This window comes from Cygnus olor, chromosome 3 (assembly GCF_009769625.2).
Source record: "Cygnus olor isolate bCygOlo1 chromosome 3, bCygOlo1.pri.v2, whole genome shotgun sequence".
Lineage (NCBI taxonomy): Eukaryota > Metazoa > Chordata > Aves > Anseriformes > Anatidae > Cygnus > Cygnus olor.
This window is the reverse complement of record NC_049171.1, coordinates 29,047,943-29,067,759: the sequence shown is the minus strand read 5'-3', so window position 1 is coordinate 29,067,759 and position 19,817 is coordinate 29,047,943. Positions and strand designations below refer to the sequence as shown.

At 35.4% G+C, this 19,817-nt stretch overlaps 1 protein-coding gene across 1 annotated transcript in view; it reads left to right on the top strand.

Moving 5' to 3' along the window:
* Positions 1–4: 4 nt before the first annotated feature.
* Positions 5–19,817, top strand: part of EYS (eyes shut homolog) — an 856,207-nt gene continuing 836,394 nt past the window's right edge. Inside the window, exons 1-2 of the mRNA XM_040553008.1 lie at positions 5–749; positions 2,844–2,957. Coding sequence (XP_040408942.1) covers positions 5–749; positions 2,844–2,957 — 859 coding nt within the window. The remainder of the gene's footprint in view (positions 750–2,843; positions 2,958–19,817) is intronic.

Genomic DNA, 19,817 nt, shown 5'->3' with positions numbered 1-19,817 from the left:
AACAATGACTACAAAATCAACAGTTCACATGGTAGTGTGTTTTCTTCAACTCTGCATTGTAAAGGGGCAGATAATATGTGAGAGGCAAATGGTTGCTGAGTGGCAAGTGGAACCAAAACCCATTGTAATAAAATGGACACCAAGGGAAAACATCTGCTCAGACTTTTATGCAGAATGCTGGAAGATGAATAAAAATACTACTGGGGAAGATAAAAATCTCAGTGTCCCTCAGATATGCCCCTTACAGCTTCAATTAGGTGACAGTCTCTTCATCTCCTCTGAGCCATCCTTTCAGTCCTATGGAATTAATTTGGTAAACGTCTCCAAGGAAGAATTTATTAATTGCCCTAAAAGTGTTTTTTTTCAAGAGCAGCTGATTTTTGTTTGCCAGATAAGAGGACTGCACCAAGTTGACCCAAACTGGCTTGGTGCTGGAACTCATTACTTTGCAGAGCTTCATAAGAGAGGTCCAGCATTGTGCAAGATGGGCCTTCGTCTGAATGTAACCGTAAAGCAGCAGTTTTGCCAACAGTCTCCAAATGCACCATTATGCTCTGGGCATGGAAGATGTTTAAGCCACGTTTGGGAAAAAGCATATAATTGCCATTGTTTGCCACAGTATTCCGGAAAATTCTGCCAGAAGTTTGATATGTGCTCCACTAAACCTTGCCATAATAATGCCTCATGTACCGACAAGTCAGAAGGTACCAGAAATTCATATGAGTGCACTTGTCCTCCAAAATTTTCAGGTATTTTTTTTTCTCTCCATATATAACTGTTACATAGATATATATTCTTTAATGCATAATAATGCAGTGAGCACATTATTAACAATGTTTTTATACAGTTTGATTGTCCATTGACCCTACCACACCTGCACTGTCCTTTTTACCTACAGTTTCTTATATGACTATGCAGTCATCCAAAGAAATGTAGTTGGTTACATTTGTGTGTACATTGTGAGGAAAGAATAAATAAATCCTCATCATGTTTCCTTCCCACTTAAGAACAAGACATAGATAAGTACTTCTGTATTTAAAAAGATAACTGATTATCTTTGCTTGCTTGCTCAGCAGATCAAGTTTACACAAAATAACATAAATAGTTGGGAATCAGCCCATACACAAATAGTTATTAAAACAAAATTCTGACAGCCAACAGTTTTGTTGAAATAAACATTTAATTCAACCGGCAACAAAAACGTCCTTTTCAGCTGAAAGACCTTTGAAGTTACATTAAAGAAAATGTTAAAATCAAAATCTGTTTTCAATTGAAAAATCATGCATTTAATTTGAAATGCAAGCGAAAAAAAAAAGTACTATTTTTTCCATATTTTTCCATTGTTAAATTCCTTTCCAAGTAAGTTTACTAAAAATAATTTTGTTACCGGATTAAATATTTCACAAATTGAAAACAAAACAAACAAACAAACCAAACAAACAAACAAACAAAACAATTTTGTGTAGGAAATATTGCAGTATTTATCTAAAACCCACTGAAGGAACTACCAGAGAGTACAACATGATTATATACATTCTCACTCAGTCACTGTCTTGATTTCATGGAGGAACATAAGTGGATGAAGGAAAGTACGGGTATGTTTTTCATAGATTCAGAACAATGGAGTTCAGGAGTCCTTTAGGAAGTACCAGAAATAAACATTCCTATCAAAAGAAGGATTATTGTATCTCTTTCTTTTTTCATGAAGAAGAATTCTAGCACTGTTCCTTCGGTGGATTGCAATTCTGTGCTCTTACAAATGTGATGTTATGCTGTGAAACACAATTGATGAGTCATGAATGAGTGAGGTTCACAGAACACAGAAATGAAAGTTATGTTGCATAAAGTTTGCTGTAATTTATTTTTAATTGCTTTTCAGACTGCATAATAATTTGATTACTAATGCACCTGCAAATAGCAGATTGTGCAGGTATGAATCTGTCAGTATTATAAGAAAAATATATTTTTAATTATTCAAGGTTTGGTAAAAATAGTGGAAAAACAATGGCAAATTATTGATGCAGCATGTTTTCTTTTTTTTTTTTTAATCTAAAAAAGCTTTGTACTACTTTTATTTAAACTGATGGAAAGATTCACAAGCAATTATGTTAAAACCAATCATCGTGCTTAACACTATCATTAAGCAATGCTTAAAATATTCTGTTAGACTATATGAGACAGTGTTGGCTAAGGCCATCATTTTGCACTGACATTATTGGTTCAGTAAATAAACTGTTTGTAAACAAGAAAAAATAGGAGATTAAACCATCGTATATTATGGATATGACTACACAAAAGTACAAGAGCTAAAAGCACCTCCCATAAAGTGCATTAGAAAGTGGAAAAATTGCTGAAGTGTGAATGATGTTATAGCAACAATTCAAGTGGCAAGCAGTTATGTGTTTTTTTCAGATCCATATGTTTTAATAGCATATAAACTGATAATTAGAATTGTAATTCCCAGAAAGCTTCGTATTAAGAAAAACTTAGTCAAAAGTTGGACTCCACTTGTAAACAGCTTTTGGTCTTATGCTGGAAGAAACTGTAAGCTACTTTCAAGTCACAAAGAACAAATACCTATTGTACTAATAGCATTTCTGGGTTTTAATTTATATGTGAATTTGTAGCTATATGGTAAATGAGTTCATATTCCAGCAGCTGAACATCTTTATATCTCACTTTAGAACTTTAGTAATTTCGGTGAATGCTAGTGATATGAGCACAAGTGTCTAACCATCTATCTATAAAATTAAATGTTATATTTTACATATAAATTTGACATTTCAAAAAAAAAAAGTAAATATTTACTTATTTTCTGTGTTCCTATTATCTCTTTTAAATAGGTAAAAATTGTACAGAAATAGTTGGACAGTGTCAGCCACATACATGTCTCAGTGGTAACTGCAGCAATATTACTCCAAACACTTTTCTTTGTGAATGTGACAAGGGCTTTACAGGTAAGAAAACACTTTTTTTCCTTTGCTATCATAATGGTGTGAACCTTTGCTTCACTGAAACAATTGTTTTAGATGATTGTTTCATGGTTTGTAATTTCCTCAGATTTTTAAAATGTCTTGTAACATAAAGAAATCAGACTTCCATGTGATAATTTTAAAGGACTTGAATACTAAAGTAAAGTTGTGTAAATGACAGCAGTTTTTGATATGTGGTTCACATACATGAGGACCTTCCTCTTGTCGGTAATATGCCAAAAGTAGGATCATAATCACCAACTCACTGATTCTCAGATGCAGAGTTTGCAAGAATCAAGGATCAGTTCTTGCTCAATGATTTAGGATGATTGACATATATATTCAAAATTTCAATATCTTCTTAAGAGATGTGCTAGAAAAGTAAGGTAAAAATAATTTAAAGAGTCAATAATGTTATGATTAAGTGGTGTGTCTCTCAAAAGAAACAAAACTCAGAGGTTAATCAGTTTATGTAAGATTTAGTTGACAAATAAGATGATTTCATGAGAATAGCTTAAATCAGAAAGTGTATCTAAAACCATTCTATTATAAACACTTTTTCTGGGAGGTTGTGATAGCAGTTAAACTTAAAACTGTTCATTCTTATACTTCACAGCAGAGATTTATTGTGCTGGTATAAGAGAAGTAGCAATACTCAGAAGAACATTCTTTAAGAATGAGCTAAATATAAAACTAGCATTTGAATATCCAAGGACAGCAAAATTTCTAAAAAATGTTTCTTTCATGAAAGCATTAGTTATCCCTGAAAAGTACAGAATATAAATAAATCATCACATTGAGATAATAAATTAAAAGTAGAGCAAAACATGGGAGAAAAAAAAAAAAGAAAAAGAAAGCAAAGGGGAGTAAATTCCAGTGCCACTGTTTATTTTCTTAAAGAAAGACTGAACATTCCTGTTTACATTTTAGTTGACTCCATTAAAAAAAAAAAAAAAAAAAGTTCCTAATTCTATATTTTTAGTAGCTCCTTTTTATATTCCTCTCCCCTCTCCTTCACTGGATAGGGGATCATGATCAGCCTCATTCTGAGAAAATCCTTTCTTTCCAAAGGAGGAAACTCAGAGAGTCACAGAATCCATCAGTAAAGTTTTCTACAACCAACTTTTTCCCTGTGCATGGTCTATTTTTTTTAAATAGTTTTGTCCCTTTCACCCAAATTGTGCTGAAACATTCTTTTGAAATTTTTACCCATGAAATTCTTTTGGATCTAAGCAATCGTTGCCTATTGGGATTGAGGCAAGAAGACAAGGACCACCCTTCCATATACAGAAAACCTGAACCCAATGTGACATGAAAATAGTTCAATGTACTCAACTCTGGTGACATGGCAGCAGTCATTGAAATGTAGTGCTCCAGGTTTCTGGCAAGGATTGAGAAGAAGAAAATGAGACTCTGATTGTGAATTACCTTCCTTTTTCTTCCCTAGGTAGCTAAAAGAGCATGGAGTATTCTTTCTTCTCTCTAAGCACACTAAGGAGAAGGCAGGATTTCAGGAATGAGGAGGGTCTCTTTTATCAGGTGACAAGCGATAGGACATGAGGAAATGGTCCCAAGTTATGCCAGGGGAGGTTCAGAGGATATTAGGAAGAATTTCTTCATGTACAGGGTGCTCAAGCTGCCCAGAGAAGTGGTGTAGACCTCATCCCTGGAGCTATTTAAGAAACATGTGGACATGGCACTAAGGGACATGGCTTAGTGACGGGACTCGGTAGGTCAGGTTGATAGTTGGATTTGATGATCCTGAAGGTCTTTTACAACCTAGATGATTCTATGATTCTATTCTATGAATGAATCTTTTTTTTTTTTTCCTGTTGTAATATAAATTACTTCAGCTTTCGCTGTTATAGGGATGTAGTACATCAGCATACCTTGCATCAGAACTATTTGACCGATATACAATAACGTTCTCTAAGTATTTTTTGACCAAGTGTGCTTGTTTTAAGTTTACATTTCTTCCTGTGATACTATGTAAAATTTTCTGTCTGTATTAAGGCAATTTCAAGAATAGTTCCAAAAAAAAAAAGTTATAAAAAAGTGGCATTGTTGGTATTCCAATGTATCTGTATTGTGTTCTGAGACAAGATGAGCTGTCTAACTATGAATCTTGTATTAAGAATGCTATTTTAAGTGTTTGAGTAGATTAAAATCATTCACCTGTTTTGGGGAACGAATTTGTGCATGGAAAATACAAACAAAAAAACAAGATTGTGTAAATGATGTTTAAGATTTTTTTAAACTTTTATAAATGTAATTTTTTTCCAAACTGAGGTAAGAGACTAGCAGTAACTGTTAACATGGTATGAAAGAAAATACAAAATATTTTTGTCACTGCAAGATGATAAGATGTAAATAAAATTATGATAAAGTTATTCTATATTTGTAAATACAATTATTATTTACAAGTATTTATTCAAAAGAAGTAAAGGTTACTTAACCCATGTTGTTGCGTTCACTATGATAGAATGCTCTTATTGGACTGGTAATGTATATGTTCATGTTAGCTATGGATTTTTATTTTTTATAGATTGTTTAGTTCATTCACTGAGCTCTCACAACTCTCCTCACACACATTTTAAACATATTTCAATAACAAGCAGTTAACATTAGGCATGCCATTACTTTATGATTGAATACTCCATGATGAAATTTGCACACTTAAACTTATTAAGGAATGTTTAGAATAGGCAAGGATATCTGGGAGAAATGAAGACAAGATGGATATAAGGATGAAGGTGGTAAAAAGACAGTATGAGAGCAGCTGCCAGTCTGCACACTTGTCTGAGTCCTGCATCTAATCACTGTAGTCAATCCTATCTTCTTATATAATCCTTTCTTAATTTTCTTTCCATGTAATCTCACTGTCAACTCTGACCGAATACTTCAAGGTCTAGGTACCAGTGACAGGAGATAATAATGTGACTGAATATGGGGTCTGCAATGAAAATTAGACAGCTGGTGATAACAGCTCTGACTTGTGTGGTGCCAGCAGCTGGAGTGAATGAGGGTCTTAAGGTCTGCAGCTGAAGGAACTACAGATCATTAAGAGTGTGTGTCTGTAGTGAGTGAATATACTTTCACTGACTGGAGTCAGGTCTTGGATGATGGTGGTCAGCATGTCCAGTGCCATCATCTGGAACAAAAGAGGGTCCCAGCATCAGCACCTGTAGAGTGTAAGGGTTATAAGACCAGCGTGTCTGAGCACCAACAACTGTGGGGGCTGGTCCTTTTCCCTTAACCTGGTGAGCGTGTGTGTATGCGTGTGCGCGCATGTGGAGTTCTTTAGCAGATAGTGCTGGACTAGGTGGTGAGTGGGAAGCCTGGGATCTGGGCATCGATATAAGCTGAGCTGAGGGCACGTGCTGGTGTTCTAGGGATCCATGAATATGCATGTCCTTGTGAATAAGAAAGTAAAGGTGTGCATATTTTAGCTGTTTAGATTCAATGCTGGTAAATCAGAGAGGAGGACTGGGATTCGATGTTCTGTGCTTATGTTTCATGTCAGTTGTGGTGTTATACATGGGTATTGCTAAAAGTACCTTCTCTGTGGGCAGTCTACGCATCGGGCCATTAGTGTTTTCTTCACGTGTGTCACCTGTGCGTGTATCTCTGGCTTACATGTTCATCTTTTCCACTGGTTGAACCTGCAATGGGAACACTGCAGCTCCATCCATCAGCCTGCAAGGGAAGGACTTCCAGGGTGAATGGGGCTGGCTTCCCACAGCTGGGAAAGGAGTATCCTTGAATCCTGGATTCCACTACAGGAGGTGCCTCTTATATATCCTCTAATAAGCAGAATGTTTCTGAAGCTGAAATTCTGACAGATTTTGTGGTACCATTCTGAAGATGCACACAAAAATTAATGGATCATTCACAACCAACAGGAAATAGCAGTATCTTACTTATCTCCGTAATGGTAGTGTATTTACCACAGACAGTGTTTAGTGGATTGAGAGAAGAAGTTTTCTGCCTGAATATGTTTTGTTAAATCTGGGGGGCTTTTAATTCCTTAGGTGGGAAGAGGGGAGTTAACAGAAATGATTAAAAAAACAACCCTCTGTTGAGCACTTGAGATTGTTCCTTTTTTTTCACATATTCCTGTAAGGGAAACCTGTATTTTCTGTCTTCCCCAGTGGTCCAATTAGCCTCTTTACAGACCATGATGAATTTAATCTTCCCTTTTGGGACAGGAGACAGTATGTTTATGAATGAGGTGGTTTTGCTTGGAGCCACTTTACTAGAGCTTCCATCATCCAGGTACTTTCATTTAAAATGGTCTGCTTAATCAGTCAATTACAGCCTGAGTACTGTGAAAAAAGTCATAATTATAAAAAGACATATATATATATATATATATATATATGGTCTGAATACATTTATTGTTTGTACAGTTAGCATTTTAACAGCCTAATGATTCCATTTGTCTAACACTTGTAGTCCAATTTAAAACCTAAAGACTTATTAATAATAACCAAAAAAATGACTGGAAAAAAAAAAACACTCTTCCTAGTACCTATTTTTTATTTGGGTGTTATGCTCAGCTTTTCAGTATTCCTCTTGGTCCCTAGATCAACACATCAAACTTCCTCAAAGACTGAGGACAGGACTCACTACAAGTCATCAGTATCCTGAAGTCTTTTCTGGGAGGAGCATGATGTCCATGGCGGAAGATTCTCCCCCATTAGTCAAGGGTCCAGGTTAATTTTACACATTTTCATATCACATCCTTCTTCTTTCTCCAAGCTATAGGCTGGCAGTGCCCCAACTACTCTTCCTCCCTTCCCTCCAAACACACACAGACGCAAAGGGTTATTGTTTGTCAGGCAGTAACATAATGGGGAGAGGGAAGGTGGTGGTGTCACTCCCTCCACAGGGGGGCCATTCCTAGAGATGAAGCTAAATCGGTATCAGGGGATGCCAGGTATTAACCAGTCAGGTTCTGAGCCACTGCACTGTCAGGTCAGGACAAAGGTCAGCCTGAAGACATATTCCTCCTATATGGAATTTGTTATTTATTGTTTCTTTAGGGAGCAGGCAGGGCAACAACAGGGATGAAAGGAGATCAAGGGAAGAGGGCAATTAGAGATCAAGTCTTTCCAGGCTATTTTAATATCTCTCTCTCTCTCTCTCTCTCTCTCTCTCAGCTGACAAAGGTTTAATAAAACAGTTTGTCAAGGATGACAGTTTACTCAGAGAAAGCTTTCAATCATGAGGATGATGATCCTTAGTTATAAAATCATCCTGAGAAATATTCCCTTAACTCTGCTCAATGTCACTGGAATGGAGAAAGTATGGCCAAGCCTTTTGGCCATTTTTATAAATGACACCAAAATGGCTGTAATTCTTTTAGTGTTAAAGAAGAAAATGCATGCTGTATTTTTTATTTTAAATGAAGTTGTGTTTTTAATCATGTAATTTCGTGTATATTTCATGCTTCTTTCAGCAGTACTGTAAGATCTGTAACAGCATGTTCAGTATAAGAGTTTGTATCTCTCATCTCTCTCAAGTATCATAGAAATATTTACTTCTTATTATAAAATGCTTTCTATATGAGAATTCAGTCCGGTTTACTTTTCTCAACCCTTTCTACACCTTCATTTCTAATTTACTTTTAATCTAACTTTAAAACAATTAAAAAAAGAAATTTTTAAGTTAGTTTTAGTCTTCCTCAGCATCTTTTGCTATATTTAGCCTCTGTCACAAACTACCATTCTGTAGATGCTTTGCCCTACTAATTTTCATCATGTTCCTCGGGCAGTACTTGTCCTCACTGATCTGATGATTAAGAGACTCAGCTCTTCTCCAGATGAGTCCTATCGCATGCCAGAGACCATAATATGTCAGTCACATGTGACTCAGACATGAAAGTAAACATGCAAATCCTAGCTCCCGATTCTCTGATACATACTTCTTTAATTACTGTATTTAACTCAGTACCAGGGAGTTCATAATATCTTATTTAAATCACTTTCAATTAGGTAATCTTAATTGGGACCTTAAGTTTTTTAGGGGCTGATATTTCAAGAGAGTGATGCAGGGAACTGAGATCTTGAAGACACCACTTCAGTAACAAAGGAACATTTTACTTTGAGAGCTAAGTGCCTTTAAGTTAGATGAAGAGAATATTTGACAGGACTTTTCATATACTTGCTGAGGCTAAAGCAATTTAGGCAACTGTCTAAACTTGTGCTAGATAAATCTGATAAAAATAACTATAATTTACTTCTACAAACATGATACAGATCAATCTATCTTACATAATAATAAAGATACACAACAAAGACCTGTTGGAGCTGCACCAAATGGTATGAATTAGTTTCTCTGACCAAGCAGATTTAAGTTTTCTTAAATGCACTTTCCTGGCATGATTCTATTACACACTTCAGTAATCTAGTTTTCAAAACTTATGATATTTAATAAGCTTCCTGCATCATACAATGCAGGAATTCCTTTTATTAACAGAAAAACATCATTGAGTAATAAATCAGTTTCAATACAATGATTGAGCATATCTCTGACAGTACTTTATGGTAGACAAATATAATTACTCTGGGATAACACCAGACATGTATCCTTCCTGTAGTTTATTGTTAACTACTAAGTAGAACAGCATCAAATGCTGAGCAGTTCAGTGATCCTTTGCTCACTTTAAAGGAATAAGCTAGCTTGCACTCAAGTTTCCTTATTATTAAAGTTATGTGACCTTTCCAAACCTTAAGACCTTAGAGAGTAAATTGTACATTTCAATGACACTCTAACCCAATATACCAACTAGTAAGCTTGTAACAAAATGCATTGTAACAAAATATTTTTAAAAACGGGCGGAAGGGGAGAGACAATTACTGGCCACGAGATGAATAACAATGCTTAGTTGTACAGTAAAAGATGGAAATTGTACTATTATATGAAAAGCAACACTATCAACACTAAAATAACTCCGAAGTAGATGGCAATGTGCAAACACTTGCGTGTGCTGTACAGATTTAAGTACATTGGTTATAAGATTCTTTGGGAATGTATGCTTGAGCTGTGATGAAGTAAACAGTTTGGCTGATGAAATCTATGGCAGAATACCAAAAGATGGCTGAATTCAGAAAATGTATTTTTCCTCATAATTTCTCTTTGTCTTTGTGAAAGCAAGCTGTTCATCAGTATTGGAGGGCAGTGTCACCTTAAAAATTTGGTTTTAAAATTAGTTTTCTTTAACTATCTCATAATTCATTAAATGCCAAGACTTAGGCTATAAGTTAGTGTCCACAGAACACATCAGCATATAACTGATACATTTTATGAAAGCAGATATACAACCATTTATGTTATTTATAATAACTGATGCACTAGTTTGATTCAGGATAAAGTAAATTCCTGGTATCATCTTTTTTTTTCAAATGAATTGTCTGACGTATTCTTCAGGGAAGGTTTTTTTGTTTGTTTTTTTTCCCCTACATGACTCTTAATATCATACTCTGCAACAAATTTCTAAATGAATAACTTTTTTATTATTTCTGTTTAAAATTAAATCTGTTTATTTTAAAATGTGATTGGGTTATTAGTAGTTGGATAAACAACACAATTCTCACTGAAACTTAAGTAAATTAAACCTCTTGTGATTCAATTCGTACTCATTACCCCTTGTCCTATCACTGGCCACCACTGAGAAGAGTTTGACCCCCTCCTCTTTACACTGTCCCCTCAGGTATTTGTAGAGATTGATAAGATCCCCTCTCAATCTCCTTTTCTCTAAGCTAAACAGGCCCAGCTCACTTAGTGTTTCTTCTTAAGACAGATGCTTCAATCCCTTAATCATCTTCGTAGCTCTACACTGGACCCTCTCTAGAGATTCTATGTCCCTCTTGTACAGGGGAGCCCAGAACTGCACACAGTATTCCCGGTGTGGCCTCACCAGAGCTGAGTAGAGTGGTAGGATCACCTCTGCCAAGCTGCTGTCCACACTCCTACTGATCCCGTTGGGATCAAACTCTTCAAACTCTTTCTTTTAGCTGAAAAAAAAAAAAAAAAAAAAAAAAAAAAAAAACCTTCAACCTTTTCCACTTGATCAGTAGTCTGTTAGCACTGTTTATTTGAAGTACAAATAAAGAAATAGAACTGCTATTTGGCTGAAAATTAACTTTTAATATCTGCAACTTGAAAATCTAAAGTGCTGTAGTTACCTAAACTATATTTTACATAGCTCTGATACATCGTGATATCAAATGCTTGTGTGTGTTCCCTGGTTATATGACATTGACTCAGCCTTACATAAGTAAGGATGGAAAGAGAATATCCTCTAAGACCAGCTGTTTTCTCAGTCAGATCCTTGGTAAGCAGAAGTGAATTTCTTCGAAGATACTATTCAGTTATCATTATCAAGGACTTTTAGCAGAACGTCTCATGTAATGTAAATGTTTATGAATGTTTATGCAATGTAAAGTCATACAAAATTTTCCATACTAGCCAAAAATATATTATTAGCTAAAAGCATTTTTAGGATTATAGTCTTAAAATTTCATTTTAAGTTTCCCAGCTGTAAATCACATTATACAGAACCCTTCCCCCCACCCCCCACCCTTAAATGTGGAATTAAAAAGATAATTTTTACTTAATTTCTGTAATCCCCTTCACTTCAAGGGACATAAATTGAAAATGGCAATATAATATATATATTATAATATATTATAACATATTAAATATATTATAATATAATTTGCCCTCAAATACAAGGATACTAGCCTATCCACATCAGAGCAATCAGAACCATGGACACATCAGTTGAGGAGTACGGATGTGGAGAAGAAGGGTCAGGTTTATCCATGAATTCAGCAATGCCCTCCCTCTCTACCAGGCCTAACATGATCGCAGATTGTGAATAGCTTAGAGAGAGCATGTACTGCTGGCAGCAAGAGTCTCTGGGAAATGGACTGTGACAGACCTGCAGAAGTACGGGAAAAGTAAATTTGTGTCATGACACATATCTAAAAGTAAGTTTCCAGTTAGTAAAAACTAGTAGGAAAATAAATAAGGGGTAACAAGTCAGGAAAGAGATGAAAATTTATGTTCTTGTCCTGAGTTACAAGATATGGAGGATTACTTCCAACACTGGTAAGGGATAAATGTACTGATATGCAAGGAGCCAGTAATCTAGATTAGAGTAATATAGATTAGAAAGCTCAGAGGAGTTTGAGTTTCTACTGAGTACTGAAGGAAAGAAGGGCTAGGGAAAAAAATAAGAAGTAAGAAATGAGTGGCTTTTTACAGGGAGTGATTGGTTTAGTGTTAGCAACAGGATAAAGGTTTGGAAATAAGTCAAGCCAGTTAAATATACAGTGGCTGTGGTATCAAAATATATCAGTTTAAATAATTTGGTGAAAAAATAAATAAATAAAAATAAAAATAAAAAAATAAAAATAAAAATAAGGCCATTGAATGCACAACAAACACTAATGTGATTAAGAGTCAGTATGGATTCCATAAAGGGAAATCCTGCCTCATAGAATCATTAAGGTTGGAAAAGACCTTCAAGATCATCTGGTCCAACCATCACCCTACTACCAATGTCACCCACTAAACCATGTCCCTAAGTACCACATCCAACCTTTCCTTGAACACCCCCAGGGACAGTGACTCCACCACCTCCCTGGGCAACCCATTCCAATGGCTGACTGCTCTTCCTGAGAAGAAATGTCTCCTAATTTCCAACCTGAACCTCTCCCAGTGCAACCTGAGGCCATTCCCTCTAATCCTATCACTAGTTATCTACAAGAAGAGGCCGACCCCCAGCTCTCCACAACTTCATTTCAGGTAGTTGTACAGTGAAATAAGATCTCCCCTGAGCCCCCTCTTCTGCCGACTAAACAACCCCAGGTCCCTCAGCCACTCCTCATAGGACTTGTGTTCTAGGCCCTTCATTTTACTATGAGTTGAATTTGAGTTGAATGAGTTGAATTATGAGCATCAGTGTAGATTAGTAAATGATGGAAAACCTAGGCAAAAACTGATTTAAACAATCTTTAAATGATGCTGAGTTTCCAGATATGACTCAGGAAAGGAGTCACAAAATCACAGTATTCTTTATGTCAGAATGGAACACTTGAGATTATGTTGCACAAACCCTTTGCTCAAGCTGGGTCAGCTACAGAAGGCTGCATAAGACCATTCCCAGTCAAGTTTTGAATATGTACACAGATGGGAACTTCACAAACTTTTGGGCAACCTGCCCCAGTGTTTGACCACCCTTATAGTAAACAAGTGTTTTTGGGCGTCCAAAAAGAATTTAATGTTTCAGTTTTGCCCACTGGTTCTTGTCCTGTTAATACGGACTACTTAGAAGAGTATGTCTCCCTCTCTTCCTTCTTTCCCATAAGGTATTTATATGCATGGGTAAGATGCCTCCTGAGCCTTCTCTTTCTCAGTCCCAGTTCTCTCAGCCTCTCTTCATATAAAAGGTGCTCCAGTCCCAATAATTCTCTTAGCCACCTTTGTGTTATTGTTTAAAAAATTCTGGAATCTTTGGCTAAATGTTCTGTGACAGACAGAAAAGCCAACAAATTATTGGGCTTCATCAAGAACAATGTTGAGAACAAGACAGAGGCCTCAATCTGTCACACGTAAAGCACTGACGTGGTCATATCTTGATTATTGCACATTATTTTGTTTTGAGAATAATTTAACAAAAATTCCTGCCACTTAAGTTTATAGAGGCATGCAATACCAATGGGCTGAAAAAAAAAAAAAAAACACACAAATGTAGGCCCGACTGTTGCCATACCACATCGCAACAAGGTTGTTTCATGTACTAGTTTAAATTGTCAACTTGGTCAAAGGGGGGAAGAAGTTGAGTAGGGGGTTGAATAAGTGGATCCTCATATGGAGAGATTATAAAACAAAGGACTAAAGGAAAAGTACAGACTCAATACAGGATCTAGAGGAAATGAAGAAAAGGTTGCAACCTTGTGCATTCAATGAATATTTGCTCTTGTTTCCCCTTTGCTGAAGAAGGAAGATAAATCAGGAAAACTATGTAATGCAGCATGAATAATCTGTGCCCTCTTCTCCCCAAAATAATTTTCAACTTATATACATTTTGACCATGGAGTCTGGTAAGAGTTCAATTTTTTCATATACTCTTCCAAGTGTTTTGACTGCCTGGGCTCATAGATGGTCAGGGAGTATAGTGGTAGGACAAGGAGTAATTGTTTTAAACTAAAAGAGGGTAGATTTTGATTAGATATTAGGAAGAAATTCTTTACCTTGAGGGTGGTGAGGCACTGGAACAGGTTGCCCAGAGAAGTTGTGGATTTCCTGTCCCTGAAAGTATTGAAGGCCAGGCTGGATGGGGCTTTGAGCAACCTGGTCTAGTGGGAGGTGTCCCTGCTCATGGCAGGGGGGGGTGGAATTAGATGAGCTTTAAGGTCCCTTCCAACTCAAACCATTCTATGATTCTACAATTCTATGAATATGAAGGTAGAACACATGGCAGGGGACTCAGTAAGAGAGGGCATACAGGAGAAGCCAAACTCACAAAGGCAGATAAGGGAGAGAGACCAGCAGAGCAAGGGAAGGGCCGCAATGAAAGTGAGGATCACGCGTATGATTAGGTTTTCCCAGGATCTGGGAGGAATGAAGATCTCTACCTAGATCTTCACTCCTCTTGAGCTGCATCTTCAGAGGTCAGGAAGAAAACCATTTCCAATTATCTCAGAGGCTAACAGCACAAATAATACTTTAAGACACATGTAGATTTTGATTCATCACAGAAAAACTTTATCAGAATTTAAGAAGTATTTTTGTAAACTACAGTTATTCAGTAATTACTTGGATTTCTTAGTAATTAATTAAATAAATAAATCTAACACAGAAGTATTATTTTATTTCTTTTTGGAATATCTTTTGTCTGGTTTTGTTTTGTTTTGTTTTGTTTTCTTAAAAAATGATTGCCTGGTGCTAGACAAGTGATTTTTTGTATTTCTTTCAACACTTCTCAGCTTTTACACTTTCTACATTTTCTCAGTTTTTATTACAATTTGAGATGGTGAAAGGTAAAAAGAAATGTCCATTAATGACTGGAATGCCATTAAAAATGAAGGTCTGAAGAAGTAAAGACAGGCAATGAAAAAGTAATTATCTCCTTCTGTTTGTTTAAATGAAGTCTCCTGTTCCTACATATAGTTTTCTGCAACCTTTTTATCCACAGAGCAAAGAGGGCTTTGCTGTAACTTTATGTAATCCTAGTCTTTAGCTGTCATGCCCCAACTTGATTACCTTTTACCTCTTCTGAGCTAATGTCACGGATGATTATACCATAATCTTTACCATTATAAATATATATCAAGGATGGACATAAGTTTTCAGCTCTTCCTCTTACAAGTGAAAAGATACAGACAGCAAAAGAAAAGATAATTAATCTGTCCTTTGAACAAGACTGAAGAAAACCCACATTATTTCTTCTGCTGGGTGTCTTTACTGCTTGAATGAGAAAGAAGTCCAAAGGTGTTAAGTTTTTCTTTTTTATTTTTTTTTTTTCTGGGGTGTGGTGGATAGGGAGGAAGTGTTTCCCAGGCTCTATCTATAAAGAAGGAAAAAAAAAAGAAAAAAAAAAAAGATCCTGGAAAAATCTTGAGTCCCTCTGAATTTGAGCTAAATTCCATTTTAATGTGGTCAGGATTTTCTTTACTGCCCTTGGCTGTGTTTTTGCTAACTTTCTATTTTTCTCCTTTTTTAATTTTTATTCAACAATTAAGAATAAATAGAATCAGCAATGAATACATATTCTGCCATAGTTTTAAAGATAGTTCAATTTTTAGAGTTTTAAATTAAAATGTTCTGCCATTTCTTCTCCATGGCCCCTCCAAAACGGGCTCTAACCTTCTTTAGCTAAATAGGGCAGACACAGACTGTGTATCTCAGTACCTCTGTTATTGACTGAAGCTCGCATATACTTCAAGGAAAGCACAGAGCTTTGTACAGGTGGTATAAGTGCATGTGCACATGCAAGTACATGACTAGACTCAGTTACATGCTTTCCTAAGTGCTTTTCTGGATCAGGGCCATAAGCACTTCCTTAAAATTTTATGCCTGATGTTGCAGTTGGGAGAGTAAGATCGCTAATAGAAAGAAAAAAAGACAGAAAATAATAACTTTGAGATAAAGAAAAAAAAAAAAAAGAGTGATTGCATGAATTACTGCATGGCCATTTCATTACTAATTTGTTGTAAACTGATACATTAATAATTGGGTTTGAACAAAGTTTAAAACTGATATTTCTTATTAAATCAACCTTATCAAAAAAAAAATAAACAAAAACTTGATAGCAATGATCCAAAAGCTGCATTTTACAAAGATGTCAATTATTATTGTAGATTTTTTTTTCTAATCTATACTATGCTGAATATTTTAAGAAACCATTGGAAGACTTAAATACATCTAAACATTCATAAGTTACAAGAAAGAAAAGTACATGTTTTGTCTAAGTGCAGATATTCTATTCATTTAAATATATTTTATGCCAAGCTTAATTTCAGCAGAAGTATAATTGAGGTTGATTTATATCAAGTTGACATTCCTTTTCTTTTAGACATTTATGGGTAAAGAGAAATGGTTTCTCTGATAACCAGTATTTTCTTGCTTTCCTTGTCCTATAAAAATTAAAGACTGTGGCTTCACAGCTGTAATCTTGCATTACAAATGCATTTTAAAAGGAAACAAAAAAACGAAACTATTTTTGGATAGCTCTTGTTTGATAGGGTCAAGTCTTAAGTCCTGTGAAAATTTTTATAAGCCAGAAGTTCCAGATTATCTTATTTTAACCTTAGTTATTTATCTGAATATTTAGCACTTCCAAACACCCTGCAGACAGTCTTTTACTGTTGTTTCTGAATGAAGTAAAGGCACCTTTAGCAGCAAAAGTAAAAATTCTGGAGAAAAATTAAAACTTAAAAAAAAAAAATTTTTTGTTTTTAGTTTTAAACCAGATAAAGTATATTGTTAAATTTTGTCAACAGCAATTTAGAAGTTTTTAAGTGGTGGAATATAGCTTCAGTGTTCCAGCAGTTTTGTACTAGCATCCAAAGATGGTATGCTTACCAACACATAGCAATGTATTTTTTTCTTTCACTTTCTTAGTCTCATTGTATTCTTCAGACACCAACCATAGCAGTTCATAACAATTTTCTCTTTACAAATCTCTCTGTTCATTTGAATCTGAATGTAGTTCACTTTCTATTTAAAACAATTATGGCAGGAAATGCAAAAATGTTTATCTAATTGTAATTCCAAGTGTATGATCATGAATCTTTTCTGAATAACAATGTAAGAATATATATTTCTATTCAAAGAAGCTTGGAGGGCAGGGCAGAAGAGAGGTGTGTGGGATGGAAGTAGAATTCTTGCCTATATTCTCCTCAAGTACTTCACACAATTGCCATGAATAGAGAGAAAAATGAACCCCTTATTGTAGAGACCAGAGCCTACAGTTGTTTTTATTTAAGCAATAAACACATAATATTATGACAATGGGGATAATAGATGATTCGCTGAGGCACCATCAGTGTGCGTACATTCTACAAAACCCATGAAAGAACACAGATGCAAGCAGTATCTAAGAATCTGAATATTTCAGTTTGCATATGTAGGAAAATTTACATTGGAGGACAAACCAAGTGGGATGTAACATTTCAAAACTGTAGGCGGGGATTAAGACTAAAAAACAAGCCAAACTACTCTCATCTGTATTTGATGGAATAATGGGCTGAAAATGCTAATGACTTGAGAGGCAGTACTGATACCAAGGACATTCAACAAGTGTTTTATCCTTTTCTGAAACTTAATTCATAACCGATACAGGTTGAAACAAGTCCAAAAGAATGGATAGGCCCCTTAATGATATAGTCACTGTCCTACAGGTCCTAGTACTTAATTTGCACTGGTGCATATATCATAATGAGATGATAAAAGATCATGACCCTTACAATACTACAGCCATTGCAGCTCAACATCCTTTTGATATTTTAGGAAGCCATAATCATGACTAGACAATCCAAGAGCATCTGTTATTAGCAGCAGACACTATAAAGGAAACCTAATCTTATGGTTAGTAAGCACTTCAAGCTCTTAACAGAGCTCCCAAATAGACTAATAATGGACACAGTTTTAAAGCAGACAAGCACATATGCCTCAAGAATGGATATGATTTGATACAGTCATACGATGTCATGTGACCTATGTTATAAAAGGTGCTAGCATGTATGCACATGTGATGTAGGACGCCTGTTATCTTGTTTTAAAGCCCATATGTCTGTGATGTAAAATTCAGTACATACTTCCTGAATGTTATCAGATAAAAGAAAGAAGGCAGAGAAAAGAGGGAGGGAAAGAAAAGAAAGGAAGGAAAGTGAATGAGGAAGAAGGGAAGAAAGAAAGGAAGAATGAGAGGAAGGAAGGCAGGCAGGAGATTAGGCAGTTTCTCAGAGGTCTCACTATGACATCAAAGCTGGCTACAAGCTGATGCTACAAAGCTATATCAGCTCATCAGAATATTTCATTGTTCAATTTGTCATGCTGTAGCATCTCAGGATTTGTATGAGAAACTTTTTTGCAATCCTCATTCTTCTTGGGAGGAAGCTGTGTTCCTGAAAAGTCCACAGCCTCAGTCAGACAAGTAGCTGAAGAATCCCTCAACACATAACAGCTGGTGATGATTTCAGTACCTTAGTTTCATTAACTATGACTTCAGAGCATTATACATCTAATTAGTTAATTTCCTATCTTTATATTTCACTGGTGAATTACTCTGTACCAAGAGCATTCAAGTGCAAAAAAAGTGTCTAAATGTCTCTCTTTACAAAAAGGATAAAACAGATTTAATATGCCTAATACAGTCAGGCATATTTACCGTTTTGTGCTTTAAATAACATAAAAATATCATGCCATTTTTCTTGTGTCTTCTTTTGCATCCTGGTAGCACAGTATTTTTGTTGTTGCTGTTGTTTGTGGTTTTCTTTTTTTTCCTCCTTTTCAACTTAGAAAGTAAATCAACTATGCTGGAATGTTTTTTCCTTTTGATGTTAATGATGTGCTTTGGGCTAAGCTATATTTATAAATGATTTTTTTCAACAACTGATTGCAAATAATTTTACGTGATTTAAAAGAGGCACAAGTTGTTAAAGATATGCTATATAGTACATTACTATGAGTTCTTAAAAGCAAGAAGTGGAAGTATATGGTTAATACCTCAATACTCTTGATGACTATACAATCAACACTTATCAAAATGGTCTTCTGCAAAACAGATCTTGAAGAAACTTTACACTATCTTTATGTACTAAACCTAGACTTTGCAAAATAACAGCATCTGTAAAGTGCTAAAATAAATAATAGTGTGTAATAGTGTGTAAAATGGTACAAACATAATTGATATTTCAGATGTAGGCATAAATAATTATCTTGTGTTATTATTTCCATATTGTTCCTAACCTGATCAGTATCAGTGTCAGCATATGGTAGAAAACATAAAATTAACATTTCTAAAGGTTTTTAAGCTAGCAAAGTGTGAACAATGGTGTTGCGGATGCTGCAACTACAGTTTTAATATAGTCAAATACAATCTCATATAACTAGGAGAAAAGTAAATGTCTTCTTCACAAAGAGTTTTAATACTAGCAAAAGAAGAGGCTGTTACTTGATGTCAACATCATTTTAAAAGATGTAAGATTATCACAGAAAAACAGAAGAGGGGGAGATACCAAGAAGTAATCTAGAACTTACCCCTTTCCTTCCGGTGACTAATTGTATTTATCCTTTCCAGGGGGTGTAGGTGTCAAAGTATCAGTATCA